This window comes from Magallana gigas, chromosome 8 (genome assembly GCF_963853765.1).
Source record: "Magallana gigas chromosome 8, xbMagGiga1.1, whole genome shotgun sequence".
NCBI classification, from domain to species: Eukaryota; Metazoa; Mollusca; class Bivalvia; order Ostreida; family Ostreidae; genus Magallana; species Magallana gigas.
Window position 1 is genome coordinate 15,173,878 of NC_088860.1, and position 19,481 is coordinate 15,193,358.

The 19,481-nt window shown below is 31.8% G+C and overlaps 2 protein-coding genes and 1 long non-coding RNA gene across 4 annotated transcripts; 2 read left to right on the forward strand and 1 right to left on the reverse strand.

Moving 5' to 3' along the window:
* Positions 1-631: 631 nt before the first annotated feature.
* On the forward strand, positions 632-19,088 carry LOC136270514 (uncharacterized). Its single transcript, XR_010708265.1, has 3 exons — positions 632-711; positions 18,634-18,715; positions 18,911-19,088. It is a non-coding gene; the product is annotated as an uncharacterized lncRNA (long non-coding RNA).
* Positions 3,107-6,247, forward strand: LOC117690713 (uncharacterized). Its single transcript, XM_034475240.2, has 2 exons — positions 3,107-3,929; positions 4,323-6,247. Exon 2 carries the CDS (start codon positions 4,343-4,345, stop codon positions 5,564-5,566), a length of 1,224 nt encoding a protein of 407 aa, XP_034331131.2. The 5' UTR covers positions 3,107-3,929; positions 4,323-4,342; the 3' UTR covers positions 5,567-6,247.
* Positions 7,045-17,072, reverse strand: LOC136270765 (uncharacterized). 2 transcript variants are annotated; one of them, XM_066069415.1, is made up of 9 exons: positions 16,390-17,072; positions 14,422-14,515; positions 13,876-14,061; positions 13,293-13,360; positions 12,751-12,943; positions 11,912-12,090; positions 10,569-10,721; positions 9,980-10,024; positions 7,045-8,504 (listed from the first exon to the last, which is right to left on the reverse strand). In XM_066069415.1, the coding sequence occupies exons 2-9, from the start codon at positions 14,513-14,515 to the stop codon at positions 8,325-8,327; spliced, it is 1,098 nt and encodes a 365-aa protein (XP_065925487.1). In that variant the 5' UTR covers positions 16,390-17,072; the 3' UTR covers positions 7,045-8,324. The 2 variants fall into 2 exon arrangements, with proteins under 2 accessions (XP_065925487.1, XP_065925486.1); XM_066069414.1 differs by having other exon boundaries at positions 12,751-12,946.
* Positions 19,089-19,481: the final 393 nt, after the last annotated feature.

Here is a 19,481-nt window from a genome sequence, read left to right on the forward strand (position 1 = left end):
CCGGTATTTACCACCGGTAATTCTCAGCATTGGAAATTCCCGGCCAACTCTGCTGATAACGTTATTACCTGGAACTCATATTGTGATAATACTGAATGTCTTGTCTCCACTTGCGTCATTTCATGGTTTCACCTACAAAATCATTTTATTCTGTTTCTTTTTAATATCAAAAATTAATTCAAAGTCATATCAAACTAAAGGAGAATCATAATGGTCTAATTGAAACCATTGCGCCGAACGAATTAACGTCGTTTGTTTTTGTATTTCTTTATTGTTCACTCAAACCTCGCCATTTAATTAGTTGAATTATTCCTACCAGACATGGAGTTTACCATAGTGTTCCTCCACCCAAAGGATTGGCCACGGTGATCAGTACACAGTATCATAGAAAAAAAACTAATCTTTATGTTTGCTCATTTACAGTTCCTATTTTAGTAATAGGAAAGCTTGTGAAAACATTAAAATATCAAATTTGTCGAAATAATAAATGATCGATTTCCTTATATTATTGTATTTTAAGCTAGGAAAGCAAGTAAGTTGTTGGTTTCAAAATGCATAAGACATTATTGCTCAGGTCAACGAGATGAAGTGTATAAAGCAAATGAATAAATAAAGTTATAATATTTTTTTTCAGATTGTTCAATCTGGCACGAACGTTTAGGTCACTGGTATATATTGGATACCAATGAGAGAACATTCATTGATTCTCGGGTGAGATGACATTATTGATATTGTTTCATTTTTCAGAAAGGTATTTTACCACGATATCAGAAATATTTATCTTTATTTTTTAAATTATTCATATATTTAAGATATGGTCAAATAATTACACTCAATCAGGTAAAGTCTTAAATTTAGCTTCTTTTCGACTTTGTGATTTCGATCTTTCGATTTTGAATTTGAATGCAAACTGGTCTGTGACGTCGTATGTATCAATGACTTAAAAATTTGGTAATAACTTACACCTGTCATGAGTTATCTTAACAAACTTACAAGCAATCTGAGAAATATCTTCTCCTTCATAATTCAGAAGAAAAAAACTTCCAATCGATACTGAAAGGTATTTTGTCCATTATGTTATCATAACTCATTGGATGACAATTCCACTTCGTTATAGAATGTTATGTTTTGTCTTTACTTTAATAAACATTCAATCAATGTTCATACTTATAAATACAGAATCGCACGTGTACGAAATAATTTAACTCATTAAACAACGTGTCTATATCTATCCAAAAATTAAAATACCATCTTGTAATACTTAAAGGCTGTTTAACTTCTCTTCATTACCTGGCCTTGTAATTGTATTGTTGTCCTTCACGTACTATTACAGTATAAGAAATAGAAAAAAATACTTTAACCTTTGTTATCACAATTCAATTCATTTCCTTTAAAACAACAGAGATAATATACAATACAAACAATAACATACAAAAAGCAAGAGTGTATACTGTTCACATCAACCTAGTAAGTCATTCATTATATAGATAAACTTAATTGAGTTATTAATAACAGCCATTTTTAACATGTTAAATTCTAACATAAAAACAATCCAGATAAATTGAAAGCACTTGGTCGTCTACAATACATTGCTGGTAAGAAGGTTTTTTTATATTCTTTCGAGGCTGAGCAGATCAAAATAAAGTTATATTCATCGCCAATGTTATTTTTACATTAATTAATTTAAAAATTGTTGATTTCTAGGTATATTGTTCCATCTGTCTCTCTCAAATGGCAATTACGATTGCTTGTTCTAAAACAAATCAATGCAGTAATATCATTCATAGAAATAGAAGTGTTTAAGTTATTTCTAGGTACACAAAAATTATTGGCACCCAAATTTTACCTCAATAATTTACTAGATATACGTTACAATCATAGACCCATTATTTTGTTGTTGAACAATTAAAGTTTGCTTAACAACATTAAAAATCCAGTTTTCATTTTCTTAATTATGTGTCAACCAGACATAGCTCAGAGCACATTCATGGCATTGATATCACAAATAATTCTAGATCCTAACTATTAACATTTATAAAAAAAATTCTGGAAGACAATATCAACATCAATTTTATAAATATTTAAGAACAGCGAACGCTAACACCCGTTTCCCGCCTATATTTTACATCCAAATATTTCGGAATTTCTGTTTGATATCATAAAAACAAAGTTATTTACTAAAAAGTTTAATCAATTCCTAATTGATATAAATCAAAATAAAATTTGTAGTCAAATAATTTTTTAAACAAAAGTTTTGACTACGGTAGGTCTAAAATTTCTTTATTGAAGTCGGTCTCTATGAGTGAGGAAAACATTATTTAACGTCCGATATGTGCATAAAAAGGTATATGTGGGGTATTTGAAGTAAAATTTTTGACATATGAGTTTGAGTAAAAATATACACCATGCTCCTTATGATTAGACGTTTCACAAATTTTAGGCCCATAAAACATGTTCTGTCTTCAGTTATTTGTCTCTCAACTTTGCTACACGTCTGATGATGTAATGGAGATGAAACGCAATTTTAGCATCATCGGCATGTTAAACGGAGTAAATATCCTTCTCCCTGAGGGATGCATGTATTGAGAGTGTTTATTTATTCTTTATCCAAAAACGCAATCCTCTAACACAAAATCCCCTTGTGGTTTATAACTTATAAAGTAAAGACACGGAACACATAAGCACGAGGTCTTCCCTTTTTCCATATCCTTGTCAATATGTTTCGATTTTCTGTCCTTGCCAAATCTGTCAAACCTAACAGTCTACCCCTTTTTCTCGTCGACGCCATTGTTGTTGATAGACCGAGATGTATGTTACGTGACCCACTTAAGGCGGATTATTCAAATCTTTTGGGTTTTTTTACGGAGACGTAAAAAAAATTAAATTTTATGTTTTTATATACTTGTATCTTTGTTATGCGATTGACTTATACAATGTAATTTATGTGAAAGTCCTTTCTTTAAATAAAGTAATCAAGAAAATCATCAGTTCATTTAATTGTTTTTCAATAGAAACACACCACATATACCTTTAAAGAATCACATGTTTAGGTTAGATATTAAAATAAATTTTCATTTCAAGTAATATTTATGGTGGCATATCTCTGCCCCTTGTGTGCAAGTTTTTTTTCTATCAAATATGTCGACATGCAAGATAGATATGTTGACATGCAAGATAGTTATGTCAACATGCAACATAACTATGTTGACATGCAAGAAAATTACAATCAAATAAAAATTATAAAAAATTTCAAAAAATCTTAAATATTGCCCACATGTGACATCCAAGATGCTAGATGCTACTTATTTATGTCGACATGCAACTTATTTATGTTGACATGCAAGATAAATATGTTGACATGCAACTTATTTATGTCAACATGCAACTTTGTTATGTTCACATGCTACTTATTTATGTTGACATGCAACTTAGTTATGATGACATGCGAGATAAATATGTTGACATGCAACTTAGTTATGTTGACATGCTACTTATTTATGTCGACATGCGAGATAAATATGTTGACATGCAACTTAGTTATGTTGACATGCTACTTATTTATGTCGACATGCAACTTAATTATGTTAACATGCGACCTCCGTATGTCGACATGCAACTTATTTATGTCGACATGCAACTTAGTTATGTTAACATGCAAGATAAATATGTTAACATGCAAGATAAATATGTCGACATGCAAGATAAATATGTTGACATGCAACATACTTATGTCAACATGCAACTTAGTTATGTTGACATGCAACTTATTTATGTTGACATGCAACTTATTTATGTCAATATGCAACTTTTTCATTCTTGCATGCTGCTCGTTTGAAAGAGGGTATAGTTTAATCAAATCTGTGGTTGCAGTGATAGAGAAACTAACATTTTGGGACGTCATCGATCTTGTCTCTCCCACAACAGACAAGGTAAAACTCTTGTTTTAGATCTAATATAAAACTGATATTTGATGTAATGAAGATCTTTTGATTGAGCAATCTGGTCTTTTTATAATCCTACCTGATTATTATTCTTGGTGTTAATTTCTCTTTTGGTCAGTGTCTAATTCTTAAATGATATGAGTACTTCTTGTAGCCATTATATATATATAATATAACCGCGCTTTTAGTACTTCACTACCTTACATGTTAATTTTATTTAAATTGCAAATTTTTGATATAATAATAAAACGCTTGCAAGCCAAATCGTGGTATACTAGTATTTATAGAATTACTTAATAGTTTGATGTACATTTACACATGTAGAAACCAAAACAAAAATTCACTGGGTATAAAGTGTGTGTTTTATTTTACTTTTTTCAGCAAAAAAAAAAAAAGATACAATGGGTGAAAATATCTATACACCTGCTATGGCTCAACGTTTGGTTGTGGACGGACTACCCCTCAGTAGAAATGAAATGATTGCTGTTTATTACCACTCTGGTTATACTATTCAGGAAATCATTGGATTTCTTGCGAGCAGACATAACACTGCTTTAAGTGCGAGACAAATTCATCGAGTTTTAAGGGAAATGAATCTAACGAGACGAAACAACCAGCCACGTTTGGAGGACATTGTAACGGCTATTTTACATGAACTTTCAGGCTCGGGCGGTGACATTGGCTATAGAGGAATGAGGAGACGTCTGCTAGTCGACCATGACCTCAATGTGTCTTGTGAATTGGTGCGCCTTGCATTAACTGTTTTGGACGCAGAAGGTGTAATAAGACGTAGACAACGTCGTCTTCAGCGTAGAAGGTACATTAACGAAGGGCCCAATTTTTGTGTTCATCTAGATGGCTGGGACAAATTGAAACCATTTGGAATTTCCATTCATGGTTGTGTAGATGGCTTTTCAAGACGTATTCTCTGGCTTAGAGCTTGCAATTCTAACAAAAACCCTGAATATATATCCAGATTTTATATAGACTATATCAAAGAAATAAACGGGGTTCCTGTGGTCGTATACGCGGACAGGGGTACTGAGAACTGCATAGTTCGAGATTTGCAATACGCTTTGCGATGGAATCACCAGGATCCTCTGCAAGGACTATCAAGTTTTAGGTATGGATCGTCATATAGAAATACAAGAATAGAGCGATTTTGGCGGTGTTTACGGGAAATGTGTGGCAATTTTTGGATAAATTACTTTAAGGATATGGATAATTTGGGTGTTTTTGACACATCCGATGTAGTTCACCTAGAGTGTGCTAGGTATTGTTTCTTACCAATTATCAACAGGGAATTGTACAGAGTTATACAGCATTGGAATGAACACACAATTAGAAGAAACCGCAATGCAGATTGTCCGTCTGGAAAACCAGATGTTATGTATTTTCAGCCCGAAATTTACCAAACAAGAGATTATAAAATGCCTATACCTGGTAATCTGAATGGCATAGAACAAGAATATTGTGCCTACCCTCCTGCAAATGGTGTTTCGATGGAATTTGAAGTTATTGGTACTCAAATAAGAATTGAAAACGGTTTGAATTACCCACCAAACACAGTAGAAGAAGCAACAGAACTCTTTATCCGTATAACAAACTATGTAGATCGCTTATAAATTACATGTATATACATAGATTTGACTCATGTGGTTATAAGGAGGTATCTTTTTCGTATGTTCTAAATATTGTTTGATAAAGGAATTAGAAATTGTATCTTTGTGAAGATTTTTTATTTAATTGCAAATTCGAAGTACTAGTAAAGTAGGACAAACTTCTAATTTAAGGTTAAAAAATTTAAAAAAAAGTTCCTTTTTAAATGAACATGTCATAGATAATGCATTGTTAATAATAAAATCTCTAGATCTATTCTCCCTCATTCAGAACATACCTACTTGACATTAAAAAGGACATTGTTAGATTTTGGTCACACTTTATATTACCATTTTTATTGTTCAAAATATTAAATTAATTTACTGCGCTTTGCCTTTATATCTTGAAATTGTTCAAGTAGAACATCACTGAATTCATGAATGCTATGTTATATATAATTGAGATGGTGACCATCTCAAAGGGCCCCGCTCAAATATGGACAAATAATAGAATAAAAAGTATTTCACAGCATTTTGCTTCGACATTGACCTGTAACTTAAAAATTGTCCTGTTTTTATTATTCCCGTCTCATTACCCTTACTTTAAGCATTTTACTTTTGGTTCTGAATAAGATTAAGCAAATAGAAAATATTATTCAAGGTCAGTGTACATCCTTTAATCACAAAAACTCTGTGGGTGAAATATGAGCCAGACTGGACGAAAAGAAGAAAAGATGTGCTTCGGACAAAGATTTTTCATTTGTTTACAATTCTGCTATAACCTTGATCTTAGAACATAGTTTAAGGTCACTGTATACCCTTAAATGAGACCTCGGATGGACAGATGGACGGACGGACACACCAATTACGATAGACCGCCCGCAGAGAGAGGTCCCAAAATGTCAATCGCCATGACATTTCATCTAAGGAAATGCATATATACCTTGCTGTCCACCTAACATTAGAGAAAATTATTTAAACTGCAACATCAGATTTAATGAATTTTCGGTCATAAACATCAACTTTACCAATGTAAAAAGACCCAAGATACGTGCCTCATTGCACATTGTCTTGGGTAGTAACAAATCTGCAGGCACGCACAATTGTTCAAAGTTATGTATCACACAATTTCTTTTGCATTCAAATTTAATCATTTGATTCAAAATTTTACCATTTTGAAAATCGGTCATATTTCAAAAAAGTATTTATCCAAAATGAAATCACAAATTTATCATATTGCCTGTGAATTTTTTTGCCATTCCTGGGTCTTCTGGCACTTGTATCGATTTGTGATTTCACTTTGGTTATTTACTTTTTAAAAATTACACGCACACTACTGCTTCAGTGCGATAATAATCCGATAATTTAAAGTCAATATCATAATTTTAGGAGTGTAAATGAAGGCATATCAATGCACGGAACAGATCTATGCATAATTCATTGAATTAATTTTTTTTTTTACAGATTTGGAAGCACAACTCATTAAAAAAAATCAAACATGGGTTATTAAGATTTATTTAAAAAAAATTAAATGTTGCTTAACTATGATAAATTACAAGACTAACTGAAATAAAATACAAAAAAATGTGTTTGTTTTTTACATTAATTTGCTAATTGGACTACTACAACCAAATAAAAAAAAATGGCAATATGGGGAAAAAATTAAAATTAATGACAATAAATCATACCAGATCACTTAGATATATCTTCAAGTGTCTTGATAAAAAAAATCAACTATTTTTTTATGTTGAGGTAAACAAGCAAAAAAATTAATAATAATTGAAAATCATAAAAAATAGCTTAATTGTTTAAGCTATATGAGTCATTATAAACTGTTACTGGTTGCAGTCACTTGACTATAAACAATAATCATGAGTCCTTAACTTAACCTGTATATCAAAACTGTCTTCATAATTCATATAATGATCCATAGACATGCACTGTACCAGTATGAAATTTGCATACAGGTTAAAGGAAAGCTGATGAATTCCATGGCAACCAAGAGCATAAGGGGAGGGGGTTGCTAAAATTGGTGCTAGATTTATTAACAATAGAAGCTAAAAAAATTAGGTTTAGAAAAAACTTTTCAAATAATCCTTGAAACAATTCTTTTCTTTTTAAAATTATCAACTTTACATATTAAAAGCATGAACAGTATGTGCCAGTTTGGTAAAAATTTGACAAAATACGCATTAAAATTTCAACATCCTTTGTTTCTACATTTATGTGAATTGAAAAGCAATCCATAGCAAAGCTAGCACATGATGGAATCTTTTATTCACCAAAACACTATGCAATATGAAAAAAATGCATAAATGCATAAAGATGTCATAAAGAGGCTCTCCTTTTCCTATCAAAAAGATCACAACCTTACTGCTTATACTCTCAATATTTTATGTCCAAAAATTTCAAACATGATACATGTATTTCCTAATCAAATTGTATAGCGTTCTATACAGTCTACATATAAATGTAAAATATTGTTTTGCTCAAATTCATAATAAAAAGTTTAAACAAGAGCATATTAGCTCATTTTTGGAGAAGCTAATATTTTTTCTTTTGTCATAGCAGTAAGTTAAGTTTTTTTATTTTGAGTTATAATTTTTTTCTCTCTTCAAATCTGAATTTCAGAGATTGTGAATCTAGAATATTAGTACAACCTCAACAGTATATTAAAGTAAATTTTGCTTGTATATTTCAACCACAATTAAACTCTATTTGCTTGACATTATTTAGCCTAAACAATTGAAATTCAGTCAAATTTTTTTGAACATCTACACTTAATCTAATAAAAGAGTTTTGAAGTTGATGTAAACGACTCTCTGCAGATGTGGCACTGACTACCCCGCTCCTCCAGTTCAGCAGTACACACTGCACAAGCGATGTGGCCGCATGGTACAAAAAATGTATCGCAGAACCGATCTGTACATATTGTGCAGGTTGGGACTTGTGGCATTCTCAACACCTAGAGATAAATATAAATATTCATAACATAACTGGACCAGTTAAGTCTGTTATCAGTACAAATTTACCAAGTTAAACATTTAAAATGAACAAAATATCTGTGAGCTATTTTTCACTCACTAGTGATATCTCCGCTCTGATTTGAATATACAACATCAGCAAAGTCGTCATTTAACAGAAATTTAACCCCTAATCATTACGTACAAAAATGGATCCCATTATATGGCATACGTACCTAAACAAAGTGTGTTTTGAAATTTCAAACATCTGTGACTATTAGTTGCTCACATGAGAAATCTGACGAAAATTTGTATGAAAAGGATGACTGCACTTAAGTACTATTGCATGCAATATTTGCAAGAAAATAAACTGTTGAAAGAAGAATTTTTCTTTCAATTGCAGAAATTGTCAACACCCAAACTGCAACTTTACGTAATTGCGTTAAATAAAAGTATATTGTTACCAAGTACGAATTTGTTTTCAAAGGCGGGGGTCTTCGTGATTTCTTGAATCTCCATAATTATGATATTAAATGAGGACAACCATTTTTATAAATAATTCATACAAAGTCAGTGCATGTTTGTCTATTGTTCTCCGTTAAACAGTAGTTGTATACCAAGGGTATTTGCATTATCTAAATTGTGTTAAAGGGAGATTAATCATAGACAAACATGCTCTCATGAGAAAAAACTGCTTCATCTTACTTTTGTTTTCTCTGTTGTAACCTGTAGGAAAAATACATGATTTCTCACCTCAGGTAACTTTGTGAATACTAGTACAAAATTATATCACATGATGTGTAAGGTAGCATGTTATTTGCTCACTATATAGGATAATGAACACAACAGAAGCAACCAAAAGAGACCCAAAACCCGGCACTAAGTGCAGTCATCCTTTAAGCTAAAGATAAACAAAATCGTCATTTAAGTTGACTGCTTATTGGTTCAAATAAGGATACAACTATATGGCATATTTGTTACGCACAGACACACAGACCAAGAGACACACACATAAGGGTAAAACTTTTTATTTCCTATGTAGCTTCATTTGATAGGCTAATAAGCCAGGTGTAAATTTCCAGACACCGGCCATACTCGAGACGGAGGGAAAAAAAGACATGACATCATAATGCATTAAATGTGACATCACAATGCATCAAATTGAAATGCGTAAATGGCATACCTTAAAAGTGTATAACACCCTTGATTGGACATAGGAAATAGATTAATTTGATTTACATAGCTGGAAAATAAATTCTTTATAGCCAGGGACAATCAAGGCCGGTTGTATGGGGATTTACCCCGACTTGGTACCTGATACACCCTTTGGCCTCAGGGTGTATGGAACACAACCCAGGGTGATTCCCTGTACACCTTGATTGAACGTAGATAACAAATAATATACCCCCTCTCTTTTGGAGCTGGGGTATAATGTTATGCTACATTGCAGTTTTAATGAAGTTAAAAGAATACTTACAACAGGAGATTGAAGATCAGGAAGATCCCAACTGTTTTCTTCATCCTGTGAGGGTGAATAAAAGCAAGACACTTTTTATGAGTTCCTAAACTTTTCCATTTAATTTTAAGATACTAGAAGATGCAGTTAAATGTTATGAATATTTTTTAACTTCCTTTACAAAATTTGGATTCTGAAAATATTTAGCTATAGCTATGTGCAGTAGCAATATTTTATTGGATTAAATGGACCACTTGGATGTCATCAATTTATTTGAATCATAGTTAGTACATAATATGTTCGTTCCTGGAAATTTTTATCTACAATTCTCATTGACACAAATACTGAAAAGTTCCTCTTTTCAGAAAAAGGGTATGAACTTAGTTTATAGAATAATATATATGCAGTTACAAGAACAAACACCATGTGTTTTTGTTCTTGTCTGTATGTTTGTCTATAATATTTGTTTATTAAGTGAACTCTATAAAAGAGTTTCGAACTTAAATCCTAGATTTGCCAACAGAAAGACAAACTGATTTTTAATTATCCAGGTATAAATACCAATTTATTACTAATAGAACAAAAAATTAGGGTAAAAAATACTTGTTACATTTTGAATTGATTCCTGCTGATGTGGTGTTGACACTGCTGGACTGGGTGAATTAGCTGGATTTTGTGGATTCTGAGTTGAGACTCCTGGCGCATTCAGAATGGAAATGGGTGGATTAACATCCACTTCTTCCGCAAATTCCCAGCTTTCATCCTTGTATAAATAAAAAAAATAATAATTACATGTGTACATGAAAGCCACATTGCTAGTTATCTGCAAGAAACCAAATATGATTGAAAAGGTCAGACCATTTTAACCATTTATTTTTTAGATATGGCCCGGTTCACCTGAGCAACATTAACCATAATAAAATCAGCTTTATAGAGTAATATACAAAATATCTGGATAATGTAGTAGAATTGATCGTGTTTGTCTACTTTTACTTAACATATATAGCCCCTTTTGCAACACAATGATTTTATAATCATATCACATGTCCAGCATTTTGGTTCTCAAGAAGATCTTAAACTAATGTTTTTATATATACATACAATGTACATGCATGTATATATAAACCTACATCAGATTTTGAACCCCTTGTGTACGTGTCACAAGAATTGATCAGGGGTCACATTGTAAACCATGAAGAAATAACAATATGTCAAAATGTTTGCATATCTAGGTAAATACTTGAATCATAATATTTGATGTTTTTCTAATAATTAAAAATCTTCCGTAGTGTAAAAATTCAACCCCTATTGTGTCCCTACCCTACACTCATGCATGCAGGGGTGATCATGATTTGTTTTAATTAACTTGAATCTACACAACCTGAGGATCCTTACACACAAGTTCAAAATGCAATTTTCTCAGGCCAAATGGTTTTTGACAAGAAGATTTTTTAAAAGTGTTTTCTCTATATATTTCAATGTAATACTTTGACCCCCTCCCCCAATGTGACCCCTCCCTACCCAGTTGTTCTGAAGAAGAATGTGAAAATGTAAAATGTTTACAAACAGACAGATGGGCAGATGCCTGACAAAAAGTTATTGAAAAGCTCACTTGATCTTTCAGCTCAGGTGAGCTAAAAGGGTTTGTACAAATTGAGAAAATTAGTTTCATTTGCTGTGGAATCAATAAAATTCATGGTGGCTCATTATTTTTGTGGAATTCGTGGGTAGCCCTCTCCCACGAATTTAAATCCTCGACGTAAACAATCTTTAGTACTGAAACAGTAGGCTACGCATCCAATAATTACATCCCCACAGATGAGCAAAAAAGTAATAATCCACGAAAATTGGCCCCCACGAATTTAAATGATTCCACAGTATCTTCTAAAAACTCATTTAAATCAATCTTCAATTCAGATATAAGAAAAATTTGCAATTAGACAATATTTATACCTCATTTTCTTCATCTTTCATCTTTGATAAAAGATAGAGCCGTGGCTTAACTGTCATATTGCATGCTTTCATGGAGTTTATGTATATTTGAAGAGTGAATCCATCTTGGGGAATGGAACGGCCCTGAAAATCCCCAAGGTGGTGATCGAAATCTTCCTTCTTTCCTTTAATATTGGAACCTAATTAAATAATTGAAAAAAAGGCAGTGAATATTATGAAATGATCTACAGTCTAACACACAAATCACGATATTTAAAAATTAACCTTGAATTATAACCAAAGCTTACATTAACTTGACTTTTCTCTCTTTCTTATTTATTTTTAATGCCCACAAACTGACAAAATTTAGTTAATTATGAAATACCAAGTAACAATTCAATATCATCTATATGCAATAAAGTGGGTGGGTGTAATTTTACACAAACACAAGAGAGAGAGAGAGAGAGAGAGAGAGAGAGAGAGAGAGAGAGAGAGAGAGAGAGAGAGAGAGAGATTGTTTGTTAAAATGAAGGAAAATAATTGTTGTTGATAGGTTACTGCAGTTGTTACATATAACACTTGAAGCATATACTAATGATATGGATAATTAAACTAATTATAAACTCAGAATTCACCAATTTTCTGTAAGATGTAAGTTGCACACATGCATTGATATCTGGCAGATTCAAAGATTTCTTTGAAATAATCAATTCTAAATATTGAACTAGCTACTTTACTATTACTCTAGTACTTTTTCTTTCTATAAGAATATAAATTGCAACTAAATTTCTTTTTAGTCAATATTTTTCATACCAATATCACAATATTCTTTACATTTGATATTAATCTTTTTTTCTTACCATTTGGAAAGAAAATTTCTATCGCTCTATTTTTGATTTCCGCATATGTTGAAGCATCTGCCATTTCCACAATTCTCGTCCCCCCACCACTGGAGGTCCGCACTTGTGTAAACTTAGTACCTGTATGTAACATCCACCCAAGCTGAACTTTGTGGCACGTCATAGATGTAGACTTCTGCTTTTTCGATGGTCTCTGCTGAATTTAATTTAACTAAGTTTTTTAATTGCACAAATAATAATTTTCACTCCCTATTCACCTCCTTTTTTTAATGTAAAGTTTGAAAAATTTTCATATTAATCGCTAATCTACCAAATATCTTGGAATCCTCTTTGTTTTCACTTCTAAATAAGACATTGCTTGATACATGTTACTTCTAAATGTAAAACTTGTTAATTAAGTGTTTTAGTTGCAAGACCCTGTATTGTATGTCATTAAAATCTATTTCCATTTTTACATACATGTAGACAAGCAAAACTGTAGGAAAGCTCCATTTAAATTTAAAAACTAAAAAAAATCACTATTGATGTAATAACATTCTTACATTCGATTGTTTTGAACGCAGTCTTTTTACTAATTCAGATAACTGTTCGCTCTTTGATGAAGGCATTCCTACAAATAAAGTAATTTTAATGATGAAAGGATTGATATCTTTTACAGTGGTTTATATAGATATAGATACACTTGTGCATATGTATACAACATGTACATCTATGCATTAAATTATGCAATTTAAATTAAATGTAAAAAGTATCATTTGAATGTGAAACTCCTTAATTTTTTACTTTATTTTATTTCATGCATGTGCAAAGTCCTGTTAATAAAATATATTGTGCTACAAATCAATTAAGTTAATTAAGTTAATCTTTACCTTGAACACTTTCCATAATTATACCATAATCATTACTCATTTTAATAATAATATGCCAATTTTAAGTGTTTATATCCCATGATATTGAATAATGTTATGAACATTCTTTAAATCAACTGCATATTGCAATTGATACATTATTGAGAATTCTTGAAATAAACATTTAGGAATGCATGCATGGCAGCACTCTTCCCAAGACAAGTTTTTGACTTGGGAAGATACAATTTTATGCATATTTGGAACACATCACACGTACCTGCTTCTGACCCTCCTGATGCAGTTGATACTGCTTGGGGGATGTTTAAAACTTCATCTGCTTTCAAGACATACAGTTCGTTGCTTTCAAGTTGTAGAAAAACATCTTCGTCATCTATTATACACCCATCACTTAAAACAAGTCGAATATTTCCTGTTTCTTCGCCCAATTCAAATTTTGTAATTACTGAAATTGAAAAAAGACTCGGTCATACTATTAAATAGAGTGCATATGCAGGGTTGTCTCTAAGAACCGAGGGGCGGAGAATTCCCCCGCCTAAAATGACTTAATTACCCGGCTATTATTGCCTTTCAAACACAATCTAGCTATAAGCTAGACCCCCTGTCTTCTTTTACTTTTTAATTTCCTCATTCTACTTCAATTTTTAGAGACAACCCTGCACATGCACATATACAGTACTCTAGTACATATCATTATCAATAATTATTACGGTATACATCTAATTTGAAAGTAATTAATGATGAATCATTAATATATAGTGGCAAATACTAGAATGTAGTTTAGATTCAATTAAAAAAATCTAACCTTTGGTCTTTAATTCTTGAAATTTGCTGGCCCCCAACAATCGCCCCTCTGTGCGATTGTTATTCCACACTTTAAAAACCTTTGTATTCTCCATCTAAAAGAAGTATCAATTTATGTCCTTTACTTATAAATAGGTCTTATTCAATATCCTCTCGGATGCTTTGTTAGGTCTAACTTTGCAACAACAACAAAAAAAGGGGGGGGGGGGGCTAAGCTCCCCCTAATAATTTTAAAGTATTTATAATGCATATTGCTGCAAATATTTTCCCTATTTGCTTTTATTTTCATGGCAGATTGGGGGTAATTTCAACATGACTTATAGTATTTATTAATCATATAAAAATGGTTCACACCTTGGACGGGGGGGGGGGGGGGGGGGTGGTTGTGTTAGAATGTGGAAATATTTAACAATGTGTCTGTGTGTCTGTCAATTACTATGATATGTCTACAAAATTAAGTTTTGATTATCTTTCGTTTTTATTGAATTAGCTATTGGTCGTAACTTGGGTTTTTCTTGTTTTTTTAGAAATAATTCGAAATCTGGGTACGAAATGACATGGGTTCAAGTAGGGCAGACTACGATTTGAGATGAAACCTGAAAAACGAAAGTAGAAGAAAAAAATCGTGTTTGGTGTTTTCAAAAAGTAATCTGAAAGCAAGTTCAATTAAAATAAATTATGTTATTTGAATAACAATGAAATAAAGCTGCTTAATTGTTGAAACACGATTTTTTTGGTCCAATCAGATGTCCTGAAATTTATTTGATCGGATCTAATGCATCTGTTGAAAGTTGTAGGAAACCGAAATTTGTTTTCTTAATTTAGAGTTCAGTTTTTCATCAAAAACACACTTAATAAGTCTGAATGTATTTATCACTCTTTAAACAAAGTTGATAGATTATCACCAAACGTGAAGTTTGTACGAGATCCAAATTGAACATGGAAGCCGTAGATGTCACTGCGCGTGAAGTGATCCTTTTTTCCTCCATCTTGGAAAAGTTTTTCAACTTCATCATGTTCATAATCAGTTCATAGGTATAGAATGTAATTTCCATATTTGGGCATATGTACAAGTGTTATCTGTAGGGAGAGCTTCGCTCTCACGGGCCCGTGAGAGGGCTTCGTCATTTACGAATAAATAAGGCTATATTTTCAACTTATCATCTACTTTTTTCTTCTTGTTAATAACCTGAACACGCGGACTCAAAATTATCTGGGTGAAATATCATGTAGGCTTAAAAACACATAACGTTTGCCAAGTCAAAATATATCATATACAGAAGTGAAAAAGATCAAACTACTATTGTGGTAATAAGAATATAAGCTTAAGTTGAATAAAATTACTTACGACAGTCCCATATAACATGCACGAGCGTAAAGCGAAATAAATTATAACATCAAGATTGGTGGTTGGTAGAGAGTAAAATTCCGATCAGTTACGTAGGATGGAGTTCTTTGATGGATAACAATGTGAATAAATATTTTTATGATTTTTTTTTATATTTAAAAAAATATCTTAATATAGGTCTACGATTAGGCCTAATGTACAGGTGTCGGAATTTGAAACCACTTAATTTTGTTTAAAAAAATATACTCAGTTGTATATATATAATGGTGTACTCATGTCCCTAATGCGAGGGTATTCGACATATAAACTTATAGCTTATGCTAGTTTTTATAAATTTATATTTTTACAAACTAAAATTTTACTAATGAACAAAGGTCCACTCCAAATTCGTTTTTTGAAATCAATGAAGGAAATATGGTTTTGAGTTCAGTATTTCACTTGCAAAATCGATTAAAAAGGAAGTCATTGCACACATGACAAAATAGGGGTAAAGGGTCAGTGGAAATAATAATGTATTTTACATTAATAACTATTGAAAATGTACTGTTTAAAATATAAACTATCGAGATCGAGTTATCGACTATAGCTATTGTACGGACCAAAATGAATAAAATCACATACCTTGTGCTAAGCTTGTCACATGGATTAAGGCGGCAATTAACTTCAGCAGACTTCGTACGTCTTCTCTTTGGCGGTTGCAGATCAACATATTTATCGCGCATGTCGACATAAATAAGTTGCATGTAAACATATTTATCTCGCATGTTAACATAAATAAGTAGCATGTTAACATAACAAAGTTGCATGTTGACATAAATAAGTTGCATGTCAACATATTTATCTTGCATGTCAACATAACTAAGTTGCATGTCAACATAACTAAGTTGCATGTTGACATATTTATCTCGCATGTCAATATAACTAAGTTGCATGTCGACATAAATAAGTTGCATGTCAACATAAACAAGTTGCATGTCAACATATTTATCTTGCATGTCAACATAAATAAGTAGCATGTTAACATAACAAAGTTGCATGTCGACATAAATAAGTTGCATGTCAACATATTTATCTTGCATGTCAACATATATAAGTTGCATGTCGACATAAATAAGTAGCATCTAGCATCTTGGATGTCACATGTGGGCAATATTTAAGATTTTTTGAAATTTTTTATAATTCTTACTTGATTGTAATTTTCTTGCATGTCAACATAGTTATGTTGCATGTTGACATAACTATCTTGCATGTCAACATATTTATCTTGCATGTCAACATATTTGATAGAAATATAACTTGCACACAAGGGGCAGAGATATGCCACCATAAATATTTGATAATTATTTTTCAAAATGTTAAAAGGCATATTGGTTTTAATTAAACGTTTTTTAGTCTGTAGACGTAAGCCCCTCCCCAACCCCGTGGAACAACAAACCCTTTGGAACGAATCTGCTAAATAACAATATATCAACCCCTCAAACGTAATTTCTGTTTTATTGGGGGATGTCTTAAATAAGAATTCCGTTTCCGTTAAATTTTATTATGAAATGAGCTATTTTAACTCAAAATACCAAGTTTTCTCTCTTTGTTTGACGAAATTATTTATATTTAATGAAAATATACATAAATGTTTACATTATTTTAAAAACATTAATTTAATTTGACCTAAAGTTAGACTGCTAGACGATGCTACCGTTAGCAGTTACTTACACAGTATAAATGGGGCCAATGCACACCAAATGTTTGAATTGTGCTTGTTTTTCCCAGAATAAGCGGTGTTTGCAGAGCACACACGGCAGATCCATCAACATATGATAATAGTGAGCTAGCTAATATCAACTTGGATGTAGAAGTTTTTAATTCCTGTGATATAGATGAAATATACTCCAAACTTACAAATATCCTTAACTCTACATTAAATAAGCATGCACCTAAGAAAGTTGTCACAATAAGACCAAGGGATAAAGCTTTCATAAATAGCACAATAAGAATTCTGATGAGGAAGCGCAATAGAATCCACCGTAAAGCTGTTAAAACCCAAAACTCACAACATTGGGGAAAATACAGATATCTGCAAAATAAGATGAAATACGTGTTTTTCACCATAATCGTAATAACAAAATTACAGCACAAATTAATAAATCAATACCTCTTGGAAAATGTTGAAGAATAGTAAATCATTTTGCAAATTAAATAACAAACACAAACCATCACCTCCATTGAAAGTAATTGATCAGACATTAATGCACATAAATTAGTCTCATTCGTCGGTTGACTTTCTTTTACTTTTTTTCCTGTTAGAACAGAGAGACATATTTTACATATCAAATAAATATATTTCGTGTTTTGTTTAAAGTGTTTATATAATAATGCCATGCAAGCACAACATGTATTTATATTGTTATGCAATACACATGTAGTGTGGGCATGATAAACAAGAGCAGACTCATTTTTAAGTATATTGATACCCCATATTTGATGTGGGGTAACCAGTGGCATAGACAATAAGACAGAACATCGATGGACTATCACATTCCATTACTCGTCAATATCACTAAAACTACGGGAAAATTTTCGTCCGTTTTATATTTTTAACCTGTATTTTAAGATTTATCAAATCGGGGTTATAAAAATAAAGATAATACAGTCTTACAACTAAAACAAAGCGAAGTTTTTAAATGTTAATCAAGCACATGTTTTACACAAAAATTGGTAAGAATGGCAACGAGTCTTTGTCTACGGTACCCAAAATCTGTTTTTTTTTCGCAAATGACTCTAAACATGCTTATATTATAGAGTCAATACAAGGTTTATTAGTCGTTCATGCTTTGTATAAATCATAATTGTCACTAATGTTATTTACAGTCATTTTGTGCCAGCCTGTCTCCACAATCTTATGTCATTGAAGTGGACTCCCAAGCAGAAAATGACTGGCTCGTCGAATTAGGTAAATTTTTGAATGATATGGTTTCATACATTTTAGTTTTCACCATAGAAATACCGTGAAATATACAATAGAGACAAAAATCCCATCAATTATATACATCTGTAAAACGCGTGTAATACATGTACAGTGGTGTGAAATTGAGCATGAATAAAGTTCAATTAATAGATTTCTCTCTTTTGTTTTTAACAACTGTAGCAGTTACCTATTGTGGAATGGCTGGTAAATACTGGCTAAACGGATACGATACAGATAATTCTGGTACGTTTACGTGGATTGATAGTCAAACTCCGACAAATTACACTAACTGGGACAAAAGACAACCAAATGATCGTGATGGCATTGATCAAAAATGTATTGAATCAAGAATCGATAAAGGAGGACGGTGGAATGATCTGTCATGCCTTTCTACGAGACAGGTTGTTTGTGAAAGGAATTCATAGTATGGAGTTGTTTTACCGGTGTTCATGTAAAATTTGAACAGACTTGATGTCTTACATAATTCTCAAAAGTTATTAGTAGAATTTGCGACAATATAAACAACTCATTATAAAATATACAAGGAATTTTTTTCCTTTTTTTCCCCCACAGTTTTCGTCATTGTTAAAGGGTAATTTTAAAATGCTAATTATTAAACCCTAAAAAGGTGTTTTAATCGTTCATGAGGTTTGCTGGTAAACTCATAAATGTAAATGACCATGTGTGGCGTTCTGTTTAACATGTTCTTGTACAGAATAATAAATTGCACCTTATCTTACTTTGTTTTGTT

Bases quoted from the DNA above. Each gene is read 5' to 3' on its own strand.
- LOC136270765 (XM_066069414.1), bottom strand. From the start codon at position 14,515: ATGGAGAATACAAAGGTTTTTAAAGTGTGGAATAACAATCGCACAGAG. The intron at 14,062-14,421 runs GTTAGATTTTTT...TTTCAATTTCAG, and splicing joins TCAAGAATTAAAGACCAAAG to TAATTACAAAATTTGAATTG. The intron at 12,091-12,750 runs GTAAGAAAAAAA...TTATTTAATTAG, and splicing joins AGAAATTTTCTTTCCAAATG to GTTCCAATATTAAAGGAAAG.
- LOC117690713 (XM_034475240.2), top strand. From the start codon at position 4,343: ATGGGTGAAAATATCTATACACCTGCTATGGCTCAACGTTTGGTTGTG.